The sequence below is a fragment of the Berkeleyomyces rouxiae genome, assembly GCF_048999995.1.
Source record: "Berkeleyomyces rouxiae strain 22BRR77 chromosome Unknown BrBRR77_ptg000003l, whole genome shotgun sequence".
NCBI classification, from domain to species: Eukaryota; Fungi; Ascomycota; class Sordariomycetes; order Microascales; family Ceratocystidaceae; genus Berkeleyomyces; species Berkeleyomyces rouxiae.
Window position 1 is genome coordinate 3,603,360 of NW_027396493.1, and position 20,261 is coordinate 3,623,620.

Below are 20,261 nucleotides of genomic sequence, written 5' to 3' on the forward strand. Positions count from 1 at the left end.
TGGCGAGAATCGTGGGAGCTGGCCAGATTCTGTTGGCGCAAAGCGGCAGAAATGGGCAAAGTGGGTGTGCAAAGGTTCAATAAAGAGATGCGCAGGCAAATGGGGCCGACTAGGGTTGGGAATGTGGAAGGCATAAACATTGGGAGGCGAGCGAGGTTGACCATTTCCTTTCACCAGGGCCGCAATATTAGATTAGGACAGCTATGATTGTGCTCTTAGATACGTATACTATGGGGCCCATATTTAAGGTGTCACATATCCTATCCACGAACTGGTACCCTTCACATGCAAACATGTGCTGTTGTTACAGTGTTGACTAATCAGCTATTTGGGTAGTTAACAAGCTTTGCGGTTTCCACGTTCAACAGACCGAAGACCTCGCAACTAACCGCAACAGAAAATGAAATAACGAGTTGTGTGTGGTATTAGAACAATGTATAGTTAGTTAAAGCGAAAATAAAGACAAGCAAGAATGCCACGCTTGCGAACAGAACAAAGATGTTACTCCTCCTTCAAAGGTCAATAGTGAAGGCAAAGCCGCGAAGTTGAGCCCAAGGTCGGAATTATAAAAACAAAAAAATAAAAACATGTGGTCTATACAGCCCAGCTGCCTCGTCGTTCTCTCATTCCCCATGCCATTGGCCGACAGTTGTCCAGATCTGGGTGCTGTCGACCCCACTCAAAGATATACAGTTTAAGCGCCTTCCAGCGCACACACCGCTGGTCTTCTGGGATAGTATGTGCTTCGCTATCAAATGTTTTGAGTGTCTTCATGCGGTGTTCGTCATCTCTTGAGAGCTCTTCTACCGGAACTTTGCTGATTTTCGAGAGCTCCTGGTCAAAGGCTTGAGCCGTGGGTGGGTATCCGAGCGACAAATAGTTGAAGACTTGCGTGACAAAGAGGTCGTCAAATTCATCCCTCACACGCAGTTCGATGCGAGCCTTTTCTTTGGCACGGATATCAGCTGCTTCTCGTCGCACTCGATTTTGAGCAAACATGTATTCCTTCTTGGCTCGAGGAGAGTTGCAGGCCCCAAAGGCTGCCGAAAATGGGTCATAGGACGGCGATAGAGGCTCCGTGGGCGTGGCAAGATACATCTCGTGTGTCGGTGCACCAGCTGGGACATATGTAGTCTTTTCGCTGCTTTCACTTCGCAAGCAAGATCCACGCCACAGACCAGGTGGGGTTGAGAATTTGTCATAGCCGCAGGGTCCTTCTATTACAATAGGCGCGACCTGGTGGCATGTTTCAGAAGATTCCTGTGTAATAGTGCCTTTGGGGGAGGGACACATGCGAAATGTAATTTCCTTACCCAGCATAGGCGGCGAAAACCCAAGCCGGGGGCGGCGCCAGTCATCCCCCTCCTTGGGAACAACCAACCGTGCAAATCCACCAAATGGGCGTCCGGGAGACTCGTTGTTATCCGCTTCTTTGCGATCAATGGTTATAGAGGCAAGCACGGGAGTTTGTGCCAGCTTGGAATCGTTAATTCCCCTAGAATATCCATCCATGGGGGCATACGACCTGTGGTAGTCGTCTCCATCAAGATACATGTCACTATCAGTCGACATACATGAAGCTGAGCGGTTTGTAGTGAGCCATAACGGATCTGGAGGAGGCATCTCAATATCCATGCCATCAAACTCATCATCCTCATCTTCAACTGCACAGTCCATTGTTTCTTCATGTTGGCGTTGAGCTTCCTCTTTTTTTTGAATGTGCTCCTGCATGTTCTTATGCCACCAGCCTAAATCGGAGGACTTCCGCCGGTAGCCCCGACTTGCGGTGCCAAGCCGGGCGTGGTTGTGGCCATGGTTATAGGCGTGAGCGTGGGAACTACCGCTGACACCAATAATCTCTTCTTGTGTCGATCTAGGCGAGGTTCCACTCGGCGGTGTGTCTTCCTCTTCACTATCCCGGAAATAGAAATGGGCAACACCGCCTTCTCTAGCCTGTGCATTGGGAAAAGCGGCAAGGGCGGCCTCTTGAATCTGTCTTTCAACTTCCTGGGCCGCCAGCTGTAGCAGATATCCCGAAAAGGCAGCGTCATCAGTCTCTCTGCGGGCCCTATCTGAGGTGTACACTCGATGTTCTTTGTGTTCGTTGTTGCGACGTTTCTTGGATCGGGTATGTGATAGATATATGTGGTTTGTGTATGGGGTGATGTCCGTTTTATCGGTAGGTCGAGTGGCAGGACCCGAGTCGCCTATGCGCCTCGCGCGGCGGGATGTCTCAATCAACTGTGGCGCAAAGCGGTGTCGTTCTCTTGTGAATTTAGAGCCTGCTGCATGTACATAGGCCTGCTTTGATTGTGATGCAGTAGCAAGGTCAACTCCAAGTCTCATTTGCTCTGTGGTCTGTGTGTTTGTTCCTATCCTGCCGCTATTGGCGGTGGGAAATGGTGGGAACTTGTTACTGGATGTATCCTCACGGGGAGATGACTGAGGTGTAAGTTCCGGAGTGGGAACTGAAGGTAGCTGTGATACCATGGGTCGCGGCATCGACACTCGAACGCTCTCGTATGTGGTCTCAATGGGAATGGGGGCAAATCGGCGAGGGTAGAGGCCAGTGGCAGGTTTGGTAGAATCACAAGTCATGGCGGCGGCGGTGGCAGGGCGACAAAGTGAGCCAAGAGTCGATATTGGCAGCCAAGTCAAGTGATGTGAGATGATGGATTTCAATGACACGATATAGGTATCCGTTGATATAGTTATATGTAAGAGCGGTGGTAATAGGCGGAGCTGAAGTAAAGCATGCGTCAATGAGAACACCAGAGGCTCTGGAGTGACCGGCAAGAAAAAAAGGCGTTGCAACAGTTTTGGAATGGACAATGTCAGGGCCACAAGCGACCACTAAGCTGTACAAGGACTAGAAGTCATGGGAGTTCCATTATGGACTGGCAATGCACTGAGACGTCGATAAGTGGGAGAGAGCGAGAGATAGAGAGACAAGGTTGGGTGGGGTAGGTTTGTTGGCGGCGGATGATACGAACAGAAAGGCGTGAAGAGTATGAAGACGGATATGTGGAAGCCAAGTACCATAAAAGTTTTTCTTTTTTCAAGGGCAACAAGAAGAGGAGGGGAAGGACAGAGGAGCAAAGATCAAACAAGCAAGCGCTGGTGAAGATGGAAGGTGGAAAGGCGCAAAGGTGGAAAGGTGGGGGCCCCCGTTGGAGGGAAATGGGAAAAGGCAGGCGGGAGGAGCAAAAAAGGGAGGAGCCAACAAGAATAGATGCAGAATTTGGTCATGCACACACAAAACTATATAGGGGCGGTCTGGGATAGCTACCCAAAAAGCACACAGGAGCAGCTACTACAAGCACTATGCTAGGCTAAAGCAGGAGCGGTGACTAACGATCCAGTACACAGCACATAGTTGTCTACGTGGAGAAATCTATCTGCACAAAAAAAGGCCTGTTGCTCTAGGAGCTATGAACAAAATCATCTACGGAGGTTAAATACACACTTGGCCCACAAAGAAAAACAACAGAAACCAAGTTTACTTCTGATTCGTATTAACTATCGACTTGGGATAGAGTGAGTCAGTCTCACTGAGGCACTAGAACGCGCGAAGAGCGGTCGGCAGGGCCGAAGAAGGCAAGTGCAAAAAAGCTCTAAAAAAAGTAAAAAGAAAAAAAAAAGAAGGGACTCATTTACTTGCGGCAGAGCAAGCGTCATTTGGTGTTTTTCTGTGGTTCCGGGGGGTACCAAAGTCAGCTGCCAAAAAAGAAAACCCTTCGTGGCAATAACTGGTTCCATGGTAACTACTTACTTGCCGTGCCTTGACTTCCTTTCTCCTTTTCCACGATGGATCTGTGGTCCCTGGAGAGGGATGGTTTGTGCAAATACTAACTAACTGTTAGTTAATAAGCAAAAACAATTCATACATTCTCATGTGCCTATACACAAACAACGCACTCGATGCTTGAATTCTTCGACGCTTGAACCCTTTAACGCTCCAGCTGTTTTTGTGGCAGTCAGCTGGTGTACACAAATACATCGCCGATTGCTAGAATGACGCAATAGCTGTGTTCCATGTTGCACGTCGTGGGTCAAGCTACCCATTTCTTTGCCTTTGCCGACCAAGCCAGCGATCCTCAAGATCCGATTCATGTTGGCACTTGGGGCCAGACGACAAGTGACAATTATGTACATAGATACATCCACAACTAGTTAGCTAATATTAAGACCTGCTCGCCTTTTTCATAGCAAGTTGGCTTTCAAAGGGAGCGCAAGCAAGAGATGCCATGCAAATTTTCACACGTGTGTAGTGCTAAAAGGAGGAGTACATGCATATGTACATGCGAGGCGAGCACAAGTACCAGTAGTCACCACCACAAAACCAGCTGAAGGAACGGAGTCAGGCCAAATCCCAAGTCACCAAGTCCCAAGTCCATGATTCCATGTCCGGCTCTAAAAGCAACTCGCCGTTGATCCTATAAAATCTCCATGAGCATATCATATCAGTCTGTTTGAGTAGGATTGAGGGCTCACACGTCTGCATGTCTCCATTCATGTAACACTTGTATAATTTCTGCTAGTCACAAACAGATACATAGTCATTCATTGTATAGTTAGTTACATTCACACTGGTACGTTTGTGCATGTGTAGTTGTAGTTGCTGTGTTTTCACGCGAGATCTCAAAGTATTGACCGCCTTTTGGCTGTTTGGGGAATACAATGCTCATGTGTGCTTGACGATGGAACAGTAGCGGGTGTTCAAGGAGCAGAAGGACATTGCTAAGGATAATTGCGACTAGAATGACACTAACTAGTTGCTTCAAGATGAAGAGCCACTTGTCAGACTGATTCTAAGCATACCTTCTCCATCAACAACGTCACATCGTGAGTATACAACGCACTTCAATTCCTCTAGAGTCTCCATTTCAACACAGAGGAGAAGCAGCATATGATGCGTTCATGTCAAACTACCTACATCCATATTTTGGTCTAACTCTAACCCTAAGTTCTGGAACAGCATTTGGTTTTCAGCTGGAAACCCAGTTCTACAAAGATGGTTATGCAGATCTCTCCACCGAAAATTACAACCATCACCGTCGAACCGGGGGTTGTCACGACCGACATGACGCTTTCCAAGCTAGGGGTTGATACAGAATTAGGTGTGTACACGCATATGTACAGATGGATTGGAAGAAGGGTGTTCGAGAAGGTATTTGGATGCAAATACAAAGGTACTCCTAGAAAATAGCTAGTTAGTCAAAAAAATATACCACACCACTTGCTTCTAGGACCAAGGTTAGGCGACGCTTGAGCGAGATTGAGGACTGAACTCTTTCCCTTGATGAGTCCTAATTCTCGTTGTCGTGTCACAAAATATGTGTTGTCTAGCCTTCTTGCAGCTGATTTAAATTACAATCGTGCAGGAGACACATTTGCATTTTACATACATATCCGTGTGCATGCATTGATGGATGTCAGGCACGCGAAAAAAAAAAAGTCTAGCCTGTCATTGAACGCCAACAGTTGATACTCTCAACTCACTGTGTATACCTTGACGGATAGATGTGCAAGTCGCACTTGCATGAATAATGTTAATGTGCCCAAGACAACCACCCCGAATTTAAAAACTGATTCTTCCTCATCAAAGAGTGGAAAGCACGTGTGTAGATCGAAGAAGCCGAGTCAATAGAGACAACAACCCTTTTTTTTTCTTTTTTTTTTTTTTTTTTTCGTAATGTTCTGGACGCCTTGTTGCCTTCCCTGTTACAGCTAGTTAGTTGGCCAGCACATGGATGGATGGATAGATGCAGGCTGGCTGGCTGGCTGCTCTTGGCTCCTTTGCTCTGGCGTCTGTCTTTGTGCCACAATTTCCATTCTTGCTCAATTCATCCCATCCGTTGTTATATTCAGACCAGCAGTTTTTTCTGTATGTATGTAATTACCTGCATTTGTAGTTCCAGGCAGGCACCACTTCCATTTATCCATTTATTTTCCACCGCACCATCTGCATCCAGTTAGCTCCATGGCCAAAGTCAACTTACTACTGTTTCTGTTTGTTCTTGCTCTTTCTTTGACTAACTAGTTACATAGTTATGTACTTCCCCCTCACTCACCCCTTCTCTTATCTTTCCGTTTGCGTGTGCTGCACTGCTATCCTGCCGCTGGTACTTGCATTTTTATCCTGCTCGTTTCTTGACATCTTTTTTCTTTTATTGCGTGCCTGGGCGTTTTCTTCTCTGCTTTCGCCTTTCCATTGGCTCTAGACCACACCACAGCCAACTAACACCGAAGAACCGCCCTAATCTCAACCCACATCGAGCCGCCGATTCCCGCTAAGTTGCATAGTCAACTATAACTAGCCGACTTCTCCTGGCAAGCAGCCGTACCTGAATCTTCCCTGGATTACATCATCACTATACAGTCTTCCTGCTTCAGGCTCTGCCTTCGCATACACTCGTCGATATGAGTCCAGTACCTCCGTACAAATCCACGACTGTCCATTCTCATTCGTTCCCCTTGACTCCATCACCAGATGTCGAACCCACCGCCCCCAACAATGCATCCATGGAATCGCCAGCGTCATCAACACCCACAGCTCCGCCTCACCACGATACAACTTCTAGAAAAGACAGTGCTGCAGCCCGCAAAAAGGTCTTGTCTGTTTCGCTAGCCACTTCCGATCGCCCTTCAGTTTCGTCCATCATCGAGAGACTTGAAACCCGGACACAACAAGAAATCGAAGAGCAAAATCGTCTCGAGCAGCTACAGCTCGAGCGTCTGGCTCTAGAATCAGCAGCCACACAAAGACCCCATAATAGCCCCTCGCCTCTTAATCATGGCCAGCCTGCACAACAAAAGGATCAAACCCAGGCTCGTGACGATAAGGACAAGAATGCTGCTGCAGCCCCAGTTCCAGCCTCTTCATCTATATCCTCTTCTCTTTTGACAAGTTCCCCTGAGCCTAGAGTGCCAGTGCCAATGACCGCAGCAGAACTGCAAAATACCAGGGGGGCTGTCGCTGCTGCCACTACTATTACTACCACTACTACCACAACCCAAGACCAGCAACGTGCCCCGGCTGCTGATCCAGGAGTGGCACTGGATAACGTTGTTCGTATTCCTTCCTCAGCCTCCCCCTCGTATTCTGACCAGGAATTGCTGCGAAACCACTTTTCGTCTATTTCTTTGGGAAACCTCGACCTGAGTCTTAATTTCAAACCCAGCAGCGAATATTCGGCAACAAAGTTCAATACTCTGGACGTGCAATCTCAGTCCCAATCTCCGTCTCAGACCAAGCTCCCACAGTCACAGCCACAGCCACAACCACAGTCGCCACCGTCTTCTTCCGCATCCGTTATACAACAACTACAGAACCAGATTCAAGATCTTGCACAAACCGGTCAACCCTTCGAGCCTCCCCCTCCTCTTGTTCGGACTACATCACACAACGGCGCTCTCCCTATCCGCCACCCCGTACCTGATGTGCCCCCTCGATCCGTAACAACTCGTGACAATATTGCCCAACTTGAGGCTACAGCAGTTCGACTGTCTATGACTAGCTCCATTGACGACGCTATTCATAACTTGCACGGCGAACTCAAGCGCAGTGACAGCCGTCGATCATCGATACTGGCTGCTAGTCTCAAGGACCGCGAACGTGAGGAGGAAGCCCGGTCGTTGCCTGCTTTAAGCCGCCATATCTCAAACGCCAGCTCAATAGTCTCCGTCAACCACGTGGCTCGTTTGGGTGGATACTCTCCCGGCGAATATTCCATCACATCATCTGCAACAGATTCCATAAGCACTCGGCTCCGTGCCAAGTCTGATACCGATTCATCTGTTCCCATCGCCAACCTCTCCCGGTCGGGTCCTGGAAAAAGCTCTATCCGTAGCATTCATTCACGCCCTCTAGCTGGAATTGTCGAAACTGAACGAGAAACATTGTCAAGAGTCCGATCCAATAGCAGAATGGAACCGCTTTCTGAACAAGAGCAGCCTAGGTCCAATCCTTATCCTAAAAGCGATGCTCCCGACTATCATCCCCGAAGTAATTCCTATAAAACCCATCCCATTCGAATGCCGTCTTTCGAAGCTTCTACCTCCGAGACCCTTAGCTTGGGCTTCGATGCTCAAGGTGCTGCTTCAAGTCGTAAACGACTGTCTAGTATCGCACAGAATAACTCTGAGACAGAGACGCACCCCCAACCACAAACCCATGACTCCAAGTCTGAGACTCACTCCCAGCCATATGAGCAACAATCAGGACCCCATGAAAACAATCAGCCACGTCGGGGCAGCACTGCATCTGTTGCAGAGTCAGAACGTTCCAAGAATATCTTTGGGGATTTTGACGGAGTACATTGTGACCCTGATGTCGATAACGACCGCCACGACGTAATCCAATCTCTGTCTAATTTCACTCCCATGAACCTGTCCGACACTCTTGGATTTGACGTTGGGCCTTCTAGCGATTACACGCAGAGAAAAGATTTGTACCACAATCAAACCATGACCCAGCAAGTGGACAATGATGATGGCGATGTACTCACATCTTTAAACTCCCCTTATCATCACCATCCAGATCAGGGATTGGACTACAGTAACAACGGTCAGAATATAGCGCTACCCCCTAATACCATGCGTCAAAGCATGGCCATGCCCCCTAGGAGACCTCAGTCATACATGGATCCTGAGACTGGTGTCGAAATGGCCTACTACCCCGCCCGAGTGCCCATGATGTTGAGTTTACCGCAAAAGTTATCCAAGAAGCCCAAGGCTGCGCAGCGCAATTCTAGACAGTCTAAAGTCCTTAGCATGATGCCCACAGTCAACCGGGAATCTGCGCCCTGGCTCAACAACCCAACTCATTTGGAAACGTATGAGCCGGAGACGCTCCCATCTCATCCTATTGACTTTTTGGGTGATCCTCTGGCGGGCTCAGATGCTTCTTATGAAAAGCCAGCTCACAATGGAAGTGTGCTGCCGAGCGATGAACAATCCCAACAAGATACGCACAATGCTCCTTCTTCTCCTAGCCCTACATTCCAGACCGGATCGAATTCAATCGAGCATGCCAGCAATGGACTGCGGAGCGTTGGTCTAGATACATCAACAAATAGAGAGTCAATGTATAAGGACGAGCCCCAGCCTGTACCCGTTCCTCGCAAGCATGCTCGTGCTTCTCACTTGCCTCCCCAGTTAAGAGCCAGCGTGTTTTTTGAGATGCCCTCCACCACTACCGATATCAAGATTCAGAACGGTTCTGCCACCACTACCCTTGACGAACTGTTGGATGCCTCTGCTACAGCACCTGTCAGTGCATTCACCGATCATTTAATCGCCGGCAAATCGGGCTTCGATAATAACGGCAGGGCTAATCGTCGCTCTGTCGCGCCTTTTACTGGCAAGCGCCATACCCAAAATCTCCAGAACAGCGCTAGTGTCGACGGCCTTCGTAAACCAAAGAAACTCAAAAAACGCGGTAGCCAAATGTCTGTCGGTGCCTTTACTGTCACTGACCCAAAAGGTGAAACCTCTTCTCTCAATGTACCCCAGGCTGTTAGGTCTTCTCGAAGGCTTGATCTTGACGTTTCCGATAACGACTTGCATCATGATACCGATGAACAGGATGGTCGTTCTGTTATGCAGCCCGATGACTATGAGTTGGACCAGAACAACATGACCAATGTCTCGGTGGGTGATGACGAGGAAGAGGGCGATAACGAAAATGAGGAGGAGGAAGAGGAAGAAATGTATCATGGTCCGCCTACCACTCTCCTGGCCGAACTACAGCTTCGCAAGCAACAACAAAAGATGCGCACTCGCGGCCATTTCCCCAATGGCATGCACTCAACTTTACTTGAGTTGGATGCAGTAGCAGAACGACAGCGCCAGAACCGTGTTAAGGGCAAGGTTAATCTGGCGTGGGAGGAAGGAGCGGAAGGCCCTGCTGATAGCGAGAGCGACGAAGATGTGCCGCTTGGGCTTTTGTACGCGACCAAAGCCACCGGTACTAAGAATTTGAATTTGGCAGTTGCAGAGATGAATCGACCCCTTGGATTGATGGAGCGGCGCGATTTGGAAGACAACGAGCCTCTTAGCTCACGCCGTGCTCGCATAATGGGAGATCATTACACACCAATGAGAAACCAAACCATGGCTTCACGAGCCGCACCTACTGGTCTTGAAAACTATTCTGTCGAGTCTGAAGAAGATGAGCCACTCGCTGCTCGTAAGGCGCGTCTTAAAAAAGAGGATAGCAGTGGTGCTTTGCCCTCTACCCGTCCTGTCAGCAGCGCATTTTCGAATGAGTTACTGACACAATTCGTCGCACCTGAAGAGGAGGTCAAGAGCAAAACGCCAGCCATTGAGGCCGAAGAAACATTAGGACAGCGTCGTCGCAGGCTTCAGGCTGAACGAGAAGCAGCGTCTGCTGCTAGGCCTGCTCCTGCTGCGGGTGGGCAAAAGTCAAATTTGGCCAACATTCTCACTTCACATCCTACTGTCAACGCGAATCCGTTCTACTCGGGATCCTTCAACACATCCAAGGCTAATCTCGGGTTCAAGAATGGAGTTTACAACACTGGTCGCGCTGGTATTCGCCCAAGCACGTCGCAGATGCAACTCCAAACCCCTCATGGCCAAGGTCTACTGCCAAGACATCACAATCTTTCGACATCAGCGAGCATGAGCCAATTGGCTCCCACACACAACCAACACGCACAGACTAGCATGAGCAGCTTCACACAAGGCGCCTATGGTCAGCCTATGTATTCCCAGCAGACACATGGCCAAGCATATGCAGGCTATGGGATGCCTCCAACCAAGCAGGTTGACATGGTTGAGAGATGGCGGCAGAGCGTTCTACAGTAAGATCTGTGTCTTCAGACTTGCTTCTTCTCTTTTTCCTTTTCTTTCTCTTTCATTGGTTGATGTTATCAAATATTTACGTTCCATTCTCCTTATAAACCCATGAATTTTCCGCTCATTAACGTTGAGCTCTTAATATTGACGGGTGAGGTTTCTTTTTCTTTTATTTGATGCAGTTGCACCTTGCTTTCCCTTTGATTTCACAAGACACATAGATGTAAATATCCATAGATTCTTATTTCTCCTTGATACTATAATTTCTGTGCCATGCTACTAACAATTAATATTTCGTGCAAGTTGCGAGCGGAAATCTGCTACTAGCTGCTACGAAACTGTTCATAGGGACTATACCCAAAGAAAAAGACAGCTTTAGTAGCTATAACTTGTCAAATTTCGCATGGTGACAGGACAGTGTACGCATAGTTGCATCAAAACATCATACTATTGTGAGTTTGCAGGGTGTTGTTACACGAAAGTATTATGTAGGGTTAGTGATTTCCTTCATCAAGTTGTGAAAATCAGGGTTAATTCTGACACATGACACCAACTCCATTTCCATTTTGGAAAAGATGTTCTTGTTTTCTAAACTTGGCCTTAGTGGTCAAAGTGTCTTTTCTCCCGAGCTCATTGCTAACCCATGTCCATGTTAAAGCATAAGAAGGCGTAGACAGATCAAGATGACCGGCATTGGTCAGTCTGGTCAAGCAGGTATCTCCGCACTTGTGCTAGCGGATCAACAAGACAAGAGACAAGACACGACAAGGAGAGGCGTTGCCGGGAGGGCTGAAGATGATTGATGAGAAGAAGCGACCGCCATGGCTACTGGCAGCCCCTTGCGCAGTTAGTTTTCATGGGTGGCTTGGAGTCACTCTTTTTTTTTTTTTTTTTTTTTTTCTTCATTTGATTTCTCTCTGCTTTGGTCTTCTTCTGGCGGCTTCAGTGTTGGGAAAGCGCGCACACAGACTTGATTGTGGCTTGACCTTCTCTGCAGTTAGTAAAAGAAAGGCATACGGTGACGCCAGGCGTTTTCTTTCCTCGGTGTTTTCCTCTTTTTTCTTGTCTTTTCTTTTTTTTCTTCTTCTTTTGCATCGTCCAGCCTCGTCAATATCCCAAACTGTCTCTGGCTGCTCCTTCGGCTTCAACGAGGTCAGGACACTGAACGGGCCGTAGGATGTGCAAACCACTTGCATACGTAGTAACTAACCATGTAACAACCATACAAGTAACTGTACAGCTAGATGCGCATGGCAAAAACCTGGTGTGAGACGATCGGTGGCCCAACGTAGCCTAGCGGTAGATCTCAAGAAAGGCGTGCGTGCCACATGCAAACTACATACAAGTACTTCTACATCCATCTTGAGCTGCCCCGGTTTAGTTTCTGGAACGGAAAATGAACAAGCAAGTTCGCTCCGCTAGGGGCCAAGACGTGGAGGGTCATCTAGCTTCGGAAGAAATCACTCAGAAAAGCAATGATCCCACTCCTCTTCGGGGTTGGGCACACAAAAGGGCCTGCATAATTAATTGTGCAAGGAGATAGAAATGTAAGACCCACAAGATAAGCACAGGAGGGAAGACAAGAGAAGAGGAGGAGGGTCTGTGTTTGTCAAAGGATTGTTTGCTTCTTTGCTTGCAAGTGACTCTACATGATATACAACGAGAAACCAACATGTTCATCACTGTGGAAGGTATCACGGTACAAAATACAAGTAGTTGGTTAGTGGCTGGTTATGTCAATACGTATACACATGCAGATGAGACTAGGCCTAGCCTAGTCGCTAGGAGATACACTATATATATTGTAGAAGCACTATTTAACTCTTACTGAAGCTTCAGGCTTGTGATATGAGGACATACACATGTGTCTGCGAGTTCGTGGCCAAGTTTAAGGCGTCTGACTTTCGACACGGTGGTTCATGCACATATGCACCAAATACACACTCAACACAGTTGGCATTTTTGGCGAACTTTCTTTCTTACATGAGGATATGTACAACATACAGTTCAATGGACAGGGGCCAATACGACTTGTTTGAACAACCACTGACTAGTTAACTAAGCCAAAAAGTGGCTATTTTCTTAGTTCCGCCGGCTTTATATTCACAAGCCTCTAGCTCCTCCATCTCCGCCGGCTCCCGACGAGATACTGCGTTTCTCCGGGCTGGCATGGAGCCTTTTTCAACCGTTGTTCACTGACTAAATCTTGGTTGAGGCATCGACATCCTGGGATCAGACACAGTTTTGCAGTGTTTATGCTCTCTTTTCGTGCCAAACTGGCAACATCTCTGAGGGCCTTGCAAACTTTTACGTTTTTGTGAGATGACTAGACGGGGGGACCCGTTGGGCCTCTGTGTATAAGAGAGAGGGACATCCCGCTGAGCTGCTAGGAGAAAGAGTGTGTTGTTATTGTTGATTCATCTCGACCCCGAAAGAAAAACACATGCGGTGCAACCTCTGTTACGACAAAAAATGAGCACGATGTGATGCCTATTTTCACTGCACGCTTGAATTAAAGCCACACGACCACCGATACACCTGCCGGCAAAAGACGAGACCAGCTGATTAAGACCGGGTCACATTTCAAGGGTGTCGTTATCTTTGTCTATACCTTGACGTGTTGCACTTTGGTGTCTCTTCTCTTCCACCTATCTTCACATTATCCATTGGCTTGTCTCGCCTATCATCTGTTCCGGCCGCCAGCAAATTCGTACATACTTATCAGCCGACCCCCAATCAGCACATCCAACAGGCTGCCACGGAGACTTGAGACGACAACAGCCGGACTCCAATCTAGAACGTGGAACACACACACACACAACACGAACCCGACACTGAGTTTGGACCCTTTTTTCTGCAACGATGAGCTGAGGAGTTTCCGGGGCTTGGCTTTCCCTGATTTCTAGACTTATTTTCGCTTGGATTGAGGATTGATTGCTGTATGGTCCTGGACCACAACCGGCATGGACGCTTGGAGCATATTCTAGGTCTAGTTTCTAGCAATTGACTTAGATATCCGGGTTTACAAGCAAGCATGTACTTAGCTGTACTCAGTTGATCGGACGACAGCACCTCAACTAAGCTCCCTTTTCCTTGATCGCAGTCTTTGTTCTTTGACCAGGGCTAGTTGGATGAAGATGACATCTTGAGGTTTCTATCACTTGTCTCGAGGGACCACATAATTACCTGTAACTATGCATATTTCGTTATGTATACATAGTTGCTTGCACATGTAGCATGTACGACATCCCGGCCTTCACCTGCCTGATGGGGAACAGCGGTATTTTTCTCGGCCTTTTTTTCGTAGCCTCGATCCGGTGGCTATTGGTCTTGTTTGGCCTAAGAACAAGGATATTCGTCCTGGCTGGTACTAGCAGACGCGAAAAAACCCGAAATTTGGCCAACTACGAAATTTTGAATCGTGTATTTGTGCACAGCCATTGTCTTGTCCTTCATTGGCTGATGTCAGAGTCCCGTCAGTGGAGTTTGCTAATCTTTTTTGTCACTAGTAACTGTAGACTTCCCAAAGGAAGGTGTCACGCGATCAGGTTTCTAGAAATCACAGAGCTCTGGATCTCCCGGGAAGCGCACAAGAAGGGCAATTTCCTTCAAACCCTCTCTTGTTCTTATCGACCTCGAGAAACAAGCAGTTGCCCAAGAATTTGATGGGCCACCCAGGAAAACTGCGTGTGTGACACAGGCCCCCCCGTTCCGTTCCTGGCTAAACTTTGGCAGGAAAAACAGGGTTTATAGTTTCCTAGGCTTATGGTTAGAGCCTTGATGGAAGACTAGTCGATCCAGAGTCTCAGTGATTGATACACTTCTCTCTCATGACTTAGCAAGTTGCGTGTAGCTACAGATGATGTTGTAGTTATGTCCATGTATGCACATACACCGAGTGATCGTATTCACTGTTCTCTTTTTGGAGCCCGGCTCTTGTGCTGTCAGTCAGTGGAGTTACAAGAACCGGTGACGGACATGTTCTTCTACCACTCATATTTTGAGCCAACGAAACAAAATTCTGCGTGTGGGAGACTATAACTATGAATGTATGCAATATTTGACTATTGCAATGTTGCACGCACTTTTGTGTGCTGAAAGACGGGCTGCGGGGCTGTGGGCGATACATGCGGTACGTATTGTACTGGGATGCTTATCTTCAACCACTTGCGGCCATCCCATTCTTAGTACCTCTGAAATGTTTAAATCAGGGTTGACGGGAAGAAATCAGGGTCTATATCATGGGTATTCTTCCTAATCGGGCTGCCTATGTACAGGTACATGGATGTAGTGTGCCTGTGTCTTGTGTGACGCCGGGATCATGGGCTTAAAATAAGAATTCCACCCTCTTTTTGCTTCCAATGTTCCAGAAACCAAGGCGGCAGGGACAGCTATGTAGGTATCCTGGCCACGTAAATGTCAAGGAAATGAACTTGTACAGGTACAAGTATCCATTGTCATGCCAGATGCAAGCAAGGTCTGCGGGCTGTGGGCTCCCAGGTTCTTATCTCTGCCGTCCTGCTTGGGGTTGTTTTACACATCTCTTTTGATCCAAGGTTTTTTTTCCCTTTTATCTCCGATGTGGCATCATGCTGACCAGGAAAGGACATCAACGACAACACATGTATGTACATACATATTTTATGTGTTGGAGGTTGCTTTGCAGCTCGGTAGTCCTAGCCACTGAAATCCATAGACCTTCAAAGATAGATGCTGTCATGTCACACTTGGGGATCGTACTTTTTTACTTGAATAGAGTACCCGGGATTTGCCACACGCCTTGAATTAGATATTGGAAATTGAGCCTAAAAGATTGGCCTGTCTCGGCCGTTTGAGCGCCACCAGAGCTCTTTCGCAGTACTTTACCCCAGACAGCTACCTATTCCACCTATGTGCTTGGATAGTTAGTTACATAGTTAGTCCTAATAGTTAGTAGATTTCTAGTGTCAGACCCAAGTATACAGGAACGGCTGGGGGTCTCTTTTCTCCCTTTTCTTTTCTTTTTTTCGGCTGGTGTGACTTTAGATAGATACACATAGCTCCGGACTTTTCTACTAATGAACCGTCTCTCCGTGTGTATGGCCCTGTCCATTTCCTTTTCTAACAGATTATCAACTTACTTGTACTTTTGTTGCTTGTAGCTAGGACTTCAATGCCGTTGGAGAATAGAGAACCATATTCCATTAGGCTGACTGTACTCCATGTAGCTAGTTACCTTGACACACAGACATGGTCTTCTACGTCAGAGTTGTCAAGTTGTAGGGCCATCTGGGGTTTATAGCAGTTAATTATACATAACTATGAACAGTTATACATGCGTTGGAAAAGGGGAGGCGAGCAAAAAAGTGCGAGCAGAGTTGGCACAAGCATTTGTAGACACAATGCGCCAGGTGAGAAATGCCTACATGCAAGTTCAATCGTCTAGATATGACCATGTAGTACATATATACGTCTAGTCTGTGCTTGACTATTGGCCCAGTTTTACAAAAGAAGATAACTAAAGAAAGGCCTTGGTTCATTTTTCAAACCCTCTCTAATAGATTGTCCCTCAAGAGCCTAAGGTATCGATCTATATACAGGTGTGATAAGAAGAGGGCTCGGATGTTGACCAAGCCATGTCGTTCACTTGGGCAGACATTATTCACAGCAAGATCATCTGTACGCAGTGAAAGAGGCCTTTGCGGGTAGATAGGAAGATGGAGAGTTTTCCTATCAATATTGGCTTATTTCCCCGGGACCTGGAGAAACAGGCTGAAGCCAAGCATTGCTCAGCATGGAAGAATGTAATACCTGAAAGTGTTGTTATCACCAAGATTGGACATGGGACGAGAAACCGGCTTCTTTGGGACGAAGCTCCTTTACACTACGACGGCAGACGGGCGATGGGGGCAGCAAGACAACGAGAAGATAACTGATACGTAGATTCGTGAGTAGGCGCCGAGGCGGAAACTCGCACGAGTGGCTGGGCATGGCGGTGGAAGCAGAGCTCGGAGTACATGTGCCCTTTGCGTGTTATTCTGGAAGTTCTGGAATAGTGTGCAGTGCATATAAAGTGGAGGCTCTTTGCCAAGAGGGAAAGAGGAGAGGGTAAATGGGGCAATTGCGATGACTTCATTGTGTCAAGAAGGGCCGCAAACCTTGGGTCGCAGGCCAAGTGCGGATACTACTTTATTGATGGTAGAGGAGGCGCCTACCTAGTCGAGAGATCTGTCTGCAATATCGGGCTTGGACAAACGTGCGTTTTGACGAGGCAGTTGCGTTTCGGGTGTGTAGGCCGAGGGCCAGACAGGTCGAGGTCGAGGTCGAGGTTGTTCTTTGAGGTTTGAGGAAGCTACATCATGAAAATTGGGTTCTTACGCTGACTGGCGTGCGACAAGCAGTCGAGTACAGGCACTTTGTGTGTATTTGGAACTTCTAGGCCCACCCTACTACTTGAAACGAAAGGGCCACCCCACGCCGGTCCCCACCGGCTCTGACAGAGTTCTTGGGGTTGTTTAGACCGCGTCAAATCTGTCGTGTAGTGAGTGTATCGTTTCGCCTGTTCTGCCCTGGTCTGGCTTATCTAGCTAGGACCGGGCGTGTAGAAGCTGCTGGAGGCCTTGGAGGTCGAAATAGTTGCAGACCAGATTAACCCACGACTTGCGTTGATGTTTCTGTCTGGCAGCCGGAGAAAGAGTTCTGGCTGTCACTGTCAACTTGATGGCGATACGTAATTTCTTCGCTGTCAAAATAAGTCCGACGTGTTTAGATGGCCAATGAGTCTCCACAAACCGTCTTTTTTTCTTCTTTTTTTTTGTTTCACTGCCAGAAGAGTGGTCGAGCCTCAGGCCATTGGCATAGATTTCCCCCCAAAAAAAAGACCAAAAAACAAAGACCCAGATTTAGCATTTGGCTCTGATTAACACGCCGGCTTGGATGCTAGATGGCTCTTGCTCAAGCCCAGTTCATTTGCGGGCTTTACGGTTGCCACTAGGTCAATCTAGTTGCTGATGGGAAAAAATGACGGAAAAAGAAAGATAACTAACTCCTCAACCGCGAGCTAGCAGTTAGAGTCCCAGTCCCAGTCCCAGATTCAAGCTACATCAACTTGGGCTAGACATGCAAAATTTATACAAAAGCCTCCTTCTCCCGCTGCTGGCTGGAACCGGCCATCCTGTCTTTTCTTCTCCAACAGCCTCAACATCTTGTTGATTGTTCCGCCCTTGGTTTCAATACCTGCCTTCTTGTTCCCCAATCCCCTCCTGTCCCTGTCTCTATCTCTGAAGCAGTCGACACCAGCTTTCTGAGAAAGACGCGGCTTCTTTCTTGCTTCCCTCCTCTCTTTAATTTCTCCGCCATACTTCCAAACAATGGCGGACCCCATCCACACCTCCGCCGCTCCGGCTACGCGCAAAGCGTCCGCCAGTATCTCTTCCAAGAGAGCCCCCTCGCTGGCAGATCCCGAGAAGCAGGCCGGCTTCGCTGAGCCTGCTGATGCTGACACCCAGAGCCACCGCTCCGGTCACTTCACCATGATGTACCGCCGCCACAAATGGGCCGTCCACCTCTTCTGGGGCGCCCTCTTCACTGGCTGGTGGATCGCGTCGCTGGTCCTGCACCATGACGACAAGAACTGGGTTGTGCCCTTTCTGCTGTGGCTGTCCGTCATGGCCCGCCTGGTCTTCTTCTATGTCTCATCGTCCCTGGTCTCCAATCCCATCAAGACCGCTTGGAAGAAGACGGCCGTTGCCGTGTACGACCGCATCCCCGAGAAGCTCCGCATTCCCGCCGGTGCTGTAGTCACCGTCTCTGCTATCACCATCGGCACCTTTGCTACCGAGGAATGGGAAGACAACAACCGCGAGAACCGCGCCGTGTCGCTCTTTGGCCTGTTTGTGCTGATCGCCGTCCTGTGGGCCACCTCGGTTCATCGTAGTAGAATTGAGTGGCGGACCGTCATTGGCGGTATGCTGGCCCAGTACGTCATTGCCCTATTTGTCCTGCGCACCGGTGTTGGCTACGACATCTTCAAGTTCATTGCCGACCGTGCTGGCGACCTACTGGGCTTCTCTAAGCTGGGTGTTGCTTTCCTGACCTCGGAAGACACTGCCGCGCTGCCGTGGTTCCTGCTCAGCGTCATTCCTGCCATTGTCTTCTTCATCTCTCTGGTGCAGGTCCTCTGGCATTGTGGAATCCTGCAGTGGTTTGTCAGCAAGGTTGCCACCTTTGTCTTCTGGGCTCTACGCGTCTCCGGTGCCGAGGCCGTTGTCGCTGCCGCCACTCCCTTCATCGGTCAGGGCGAGTCTGCCATGCTGGTCCGTCCCTTTGTTCCCCACATGACCAAGGCCGAGATTCACCAGATTCTGACTTGCGGATTTGCAACCATCTCTGGCTCGGTCCTGGTTGCTTACATCGGCCTGGGCTTGAACGCCCAGGCCATGGTCTCTGCTTGCATCATGTCCATCCCTGCTTCGCTGGCTATCTCCAAACTGCGCTACCCCGAGACCGAGGAAACCATGACTGCCGGCAAGGTTATTATTCCCGACGAAGAGGAAGAGGAAGCCCAGAACGCTCTTCACGCCTTCGCCAACGGTGCCTACTTTGGCATCAAGATTGCGGGAACCATCATTGCTTCCATCATGTGCATTCTGGCCTTTGTTGGTCTCATCGATGGCCTTCTTGGATGGTGGGGCTCGTACCTCAACATCACTTCCCCCAAGCTGTCTCTGGAGCTCATTGTCGGCTACATCTGTTACCCTGTTGCCTTCCTGCTGGGTGTGCCTCGTGACGGCAGTCTGTACACCATCGCCAAGATCATTGCCACCAAGATTGTCAAGGTATTTTTCATCTGTCCCACTGTTTCTTTCAACTGCTTATATACAAGATACTAACCATAACAACAGAACGAGTACGTTGCTTTCAGCAAACTGGTTGCCATCGAGGGCCTATCCCCCCGTGCCCGCTTGATTGGCACATACGCCATCTGCGGCTTTGGAAACATTGGTTCTCTGGGTATTCAAATCGGTATCCTCACCCAGCTTGCTCCTTTGCGTGGCGGTGACATTGCTAGCCTTTCGATTTCTGCTTTCTTGTCGGGTGTTCTGTCCACTCTGACTTCTGCTGCTGTCGCTGGTTTGGTTGTTTCCAATCAGTCCAGTAGCGTCATGAGACTGATGAGCTTTTAAGCCCTCTCAATATGAGTCGAGAGAGGTTGAGTGCATGATTGTATGGGGGAGGACAACTTTAATACTGGGAATATTTGCAGTACTATCCTTGATATGTTGGAGGATAGGAAAGGAGTTTGGCGTGTATTGGCGTTTACAAAAAGGTCGAGAGTGTTCGAGGGTAACATTACCAGGAAGCGCCTGATAACCCTAATATACCAACCACTCTACTATTTTGTTTTGATTGCCCATTGCCCATTTTTTTTTCTTCCCCTTCTACTTACAACTTTTGAG

General features: G+C 48.4%; 3 protein-coding genes across 3 annotated transcripts; 2 read left to right on the forward strand and 1 right to left on the reverse strand.

Annotated features, from left to right (window-relative positions):
• Positions 1-594: 594 nt before the first annotated feature.
• On the reverse strand, positions 595-2,598 carry BROUX77_004178 (uncharacterized protein; the record flags this gene model as incomplete). Its single annotated transcript, XM_073748912.1, has 1 exon — positions 595-2,598. The coding sequence occupies one exon, from the start codon at positions 2,596-2,598 to the stop codon at positions 595-597; it is 2,004 nt and encodes a 667-aa protein (XP_073606603.1).
• Positions 2,599-6,423: 3,825 nt separating this feature from the next.
• Positions 6,424-10,833, forward strand: BROUX77_004179 (uncharacterized protein; the record flags this gene model as incomplete). The annotated part of the gene is made up of 1 exon (XM_073748913.1): positions 6,424-10,833. The coding sequence occupies one exon, from the start codon at positions 6,424-6,426 to the stop codon at positions 10,831-10,833; it is 4,410 nt and encodes a 1,469-aa protein (XP_073606604.1).
• A 7,340-nt stretch (positions 10,834-18,173) lies between these two features.
• BROUX77_004180 (uncharacterized protein) lies at positions 18,174-19,988 on the forward strand (the record flags this gene model as incomplete). The annotated part of the gene is made up of 2 exons (XM_073748914.1): positions 18,174-19,640; positions 19,707-19,988. 2 exons carry the CDS (start codon positions 18,174-18,176, stop codon positions 19,986-19,988), a joined length of 1,749 nt encoding a protein of 582 aa, XP_073606605.1.
• Between the last annotated feature and the right edge of the window lie 273 nt (positions 19,989-20,261).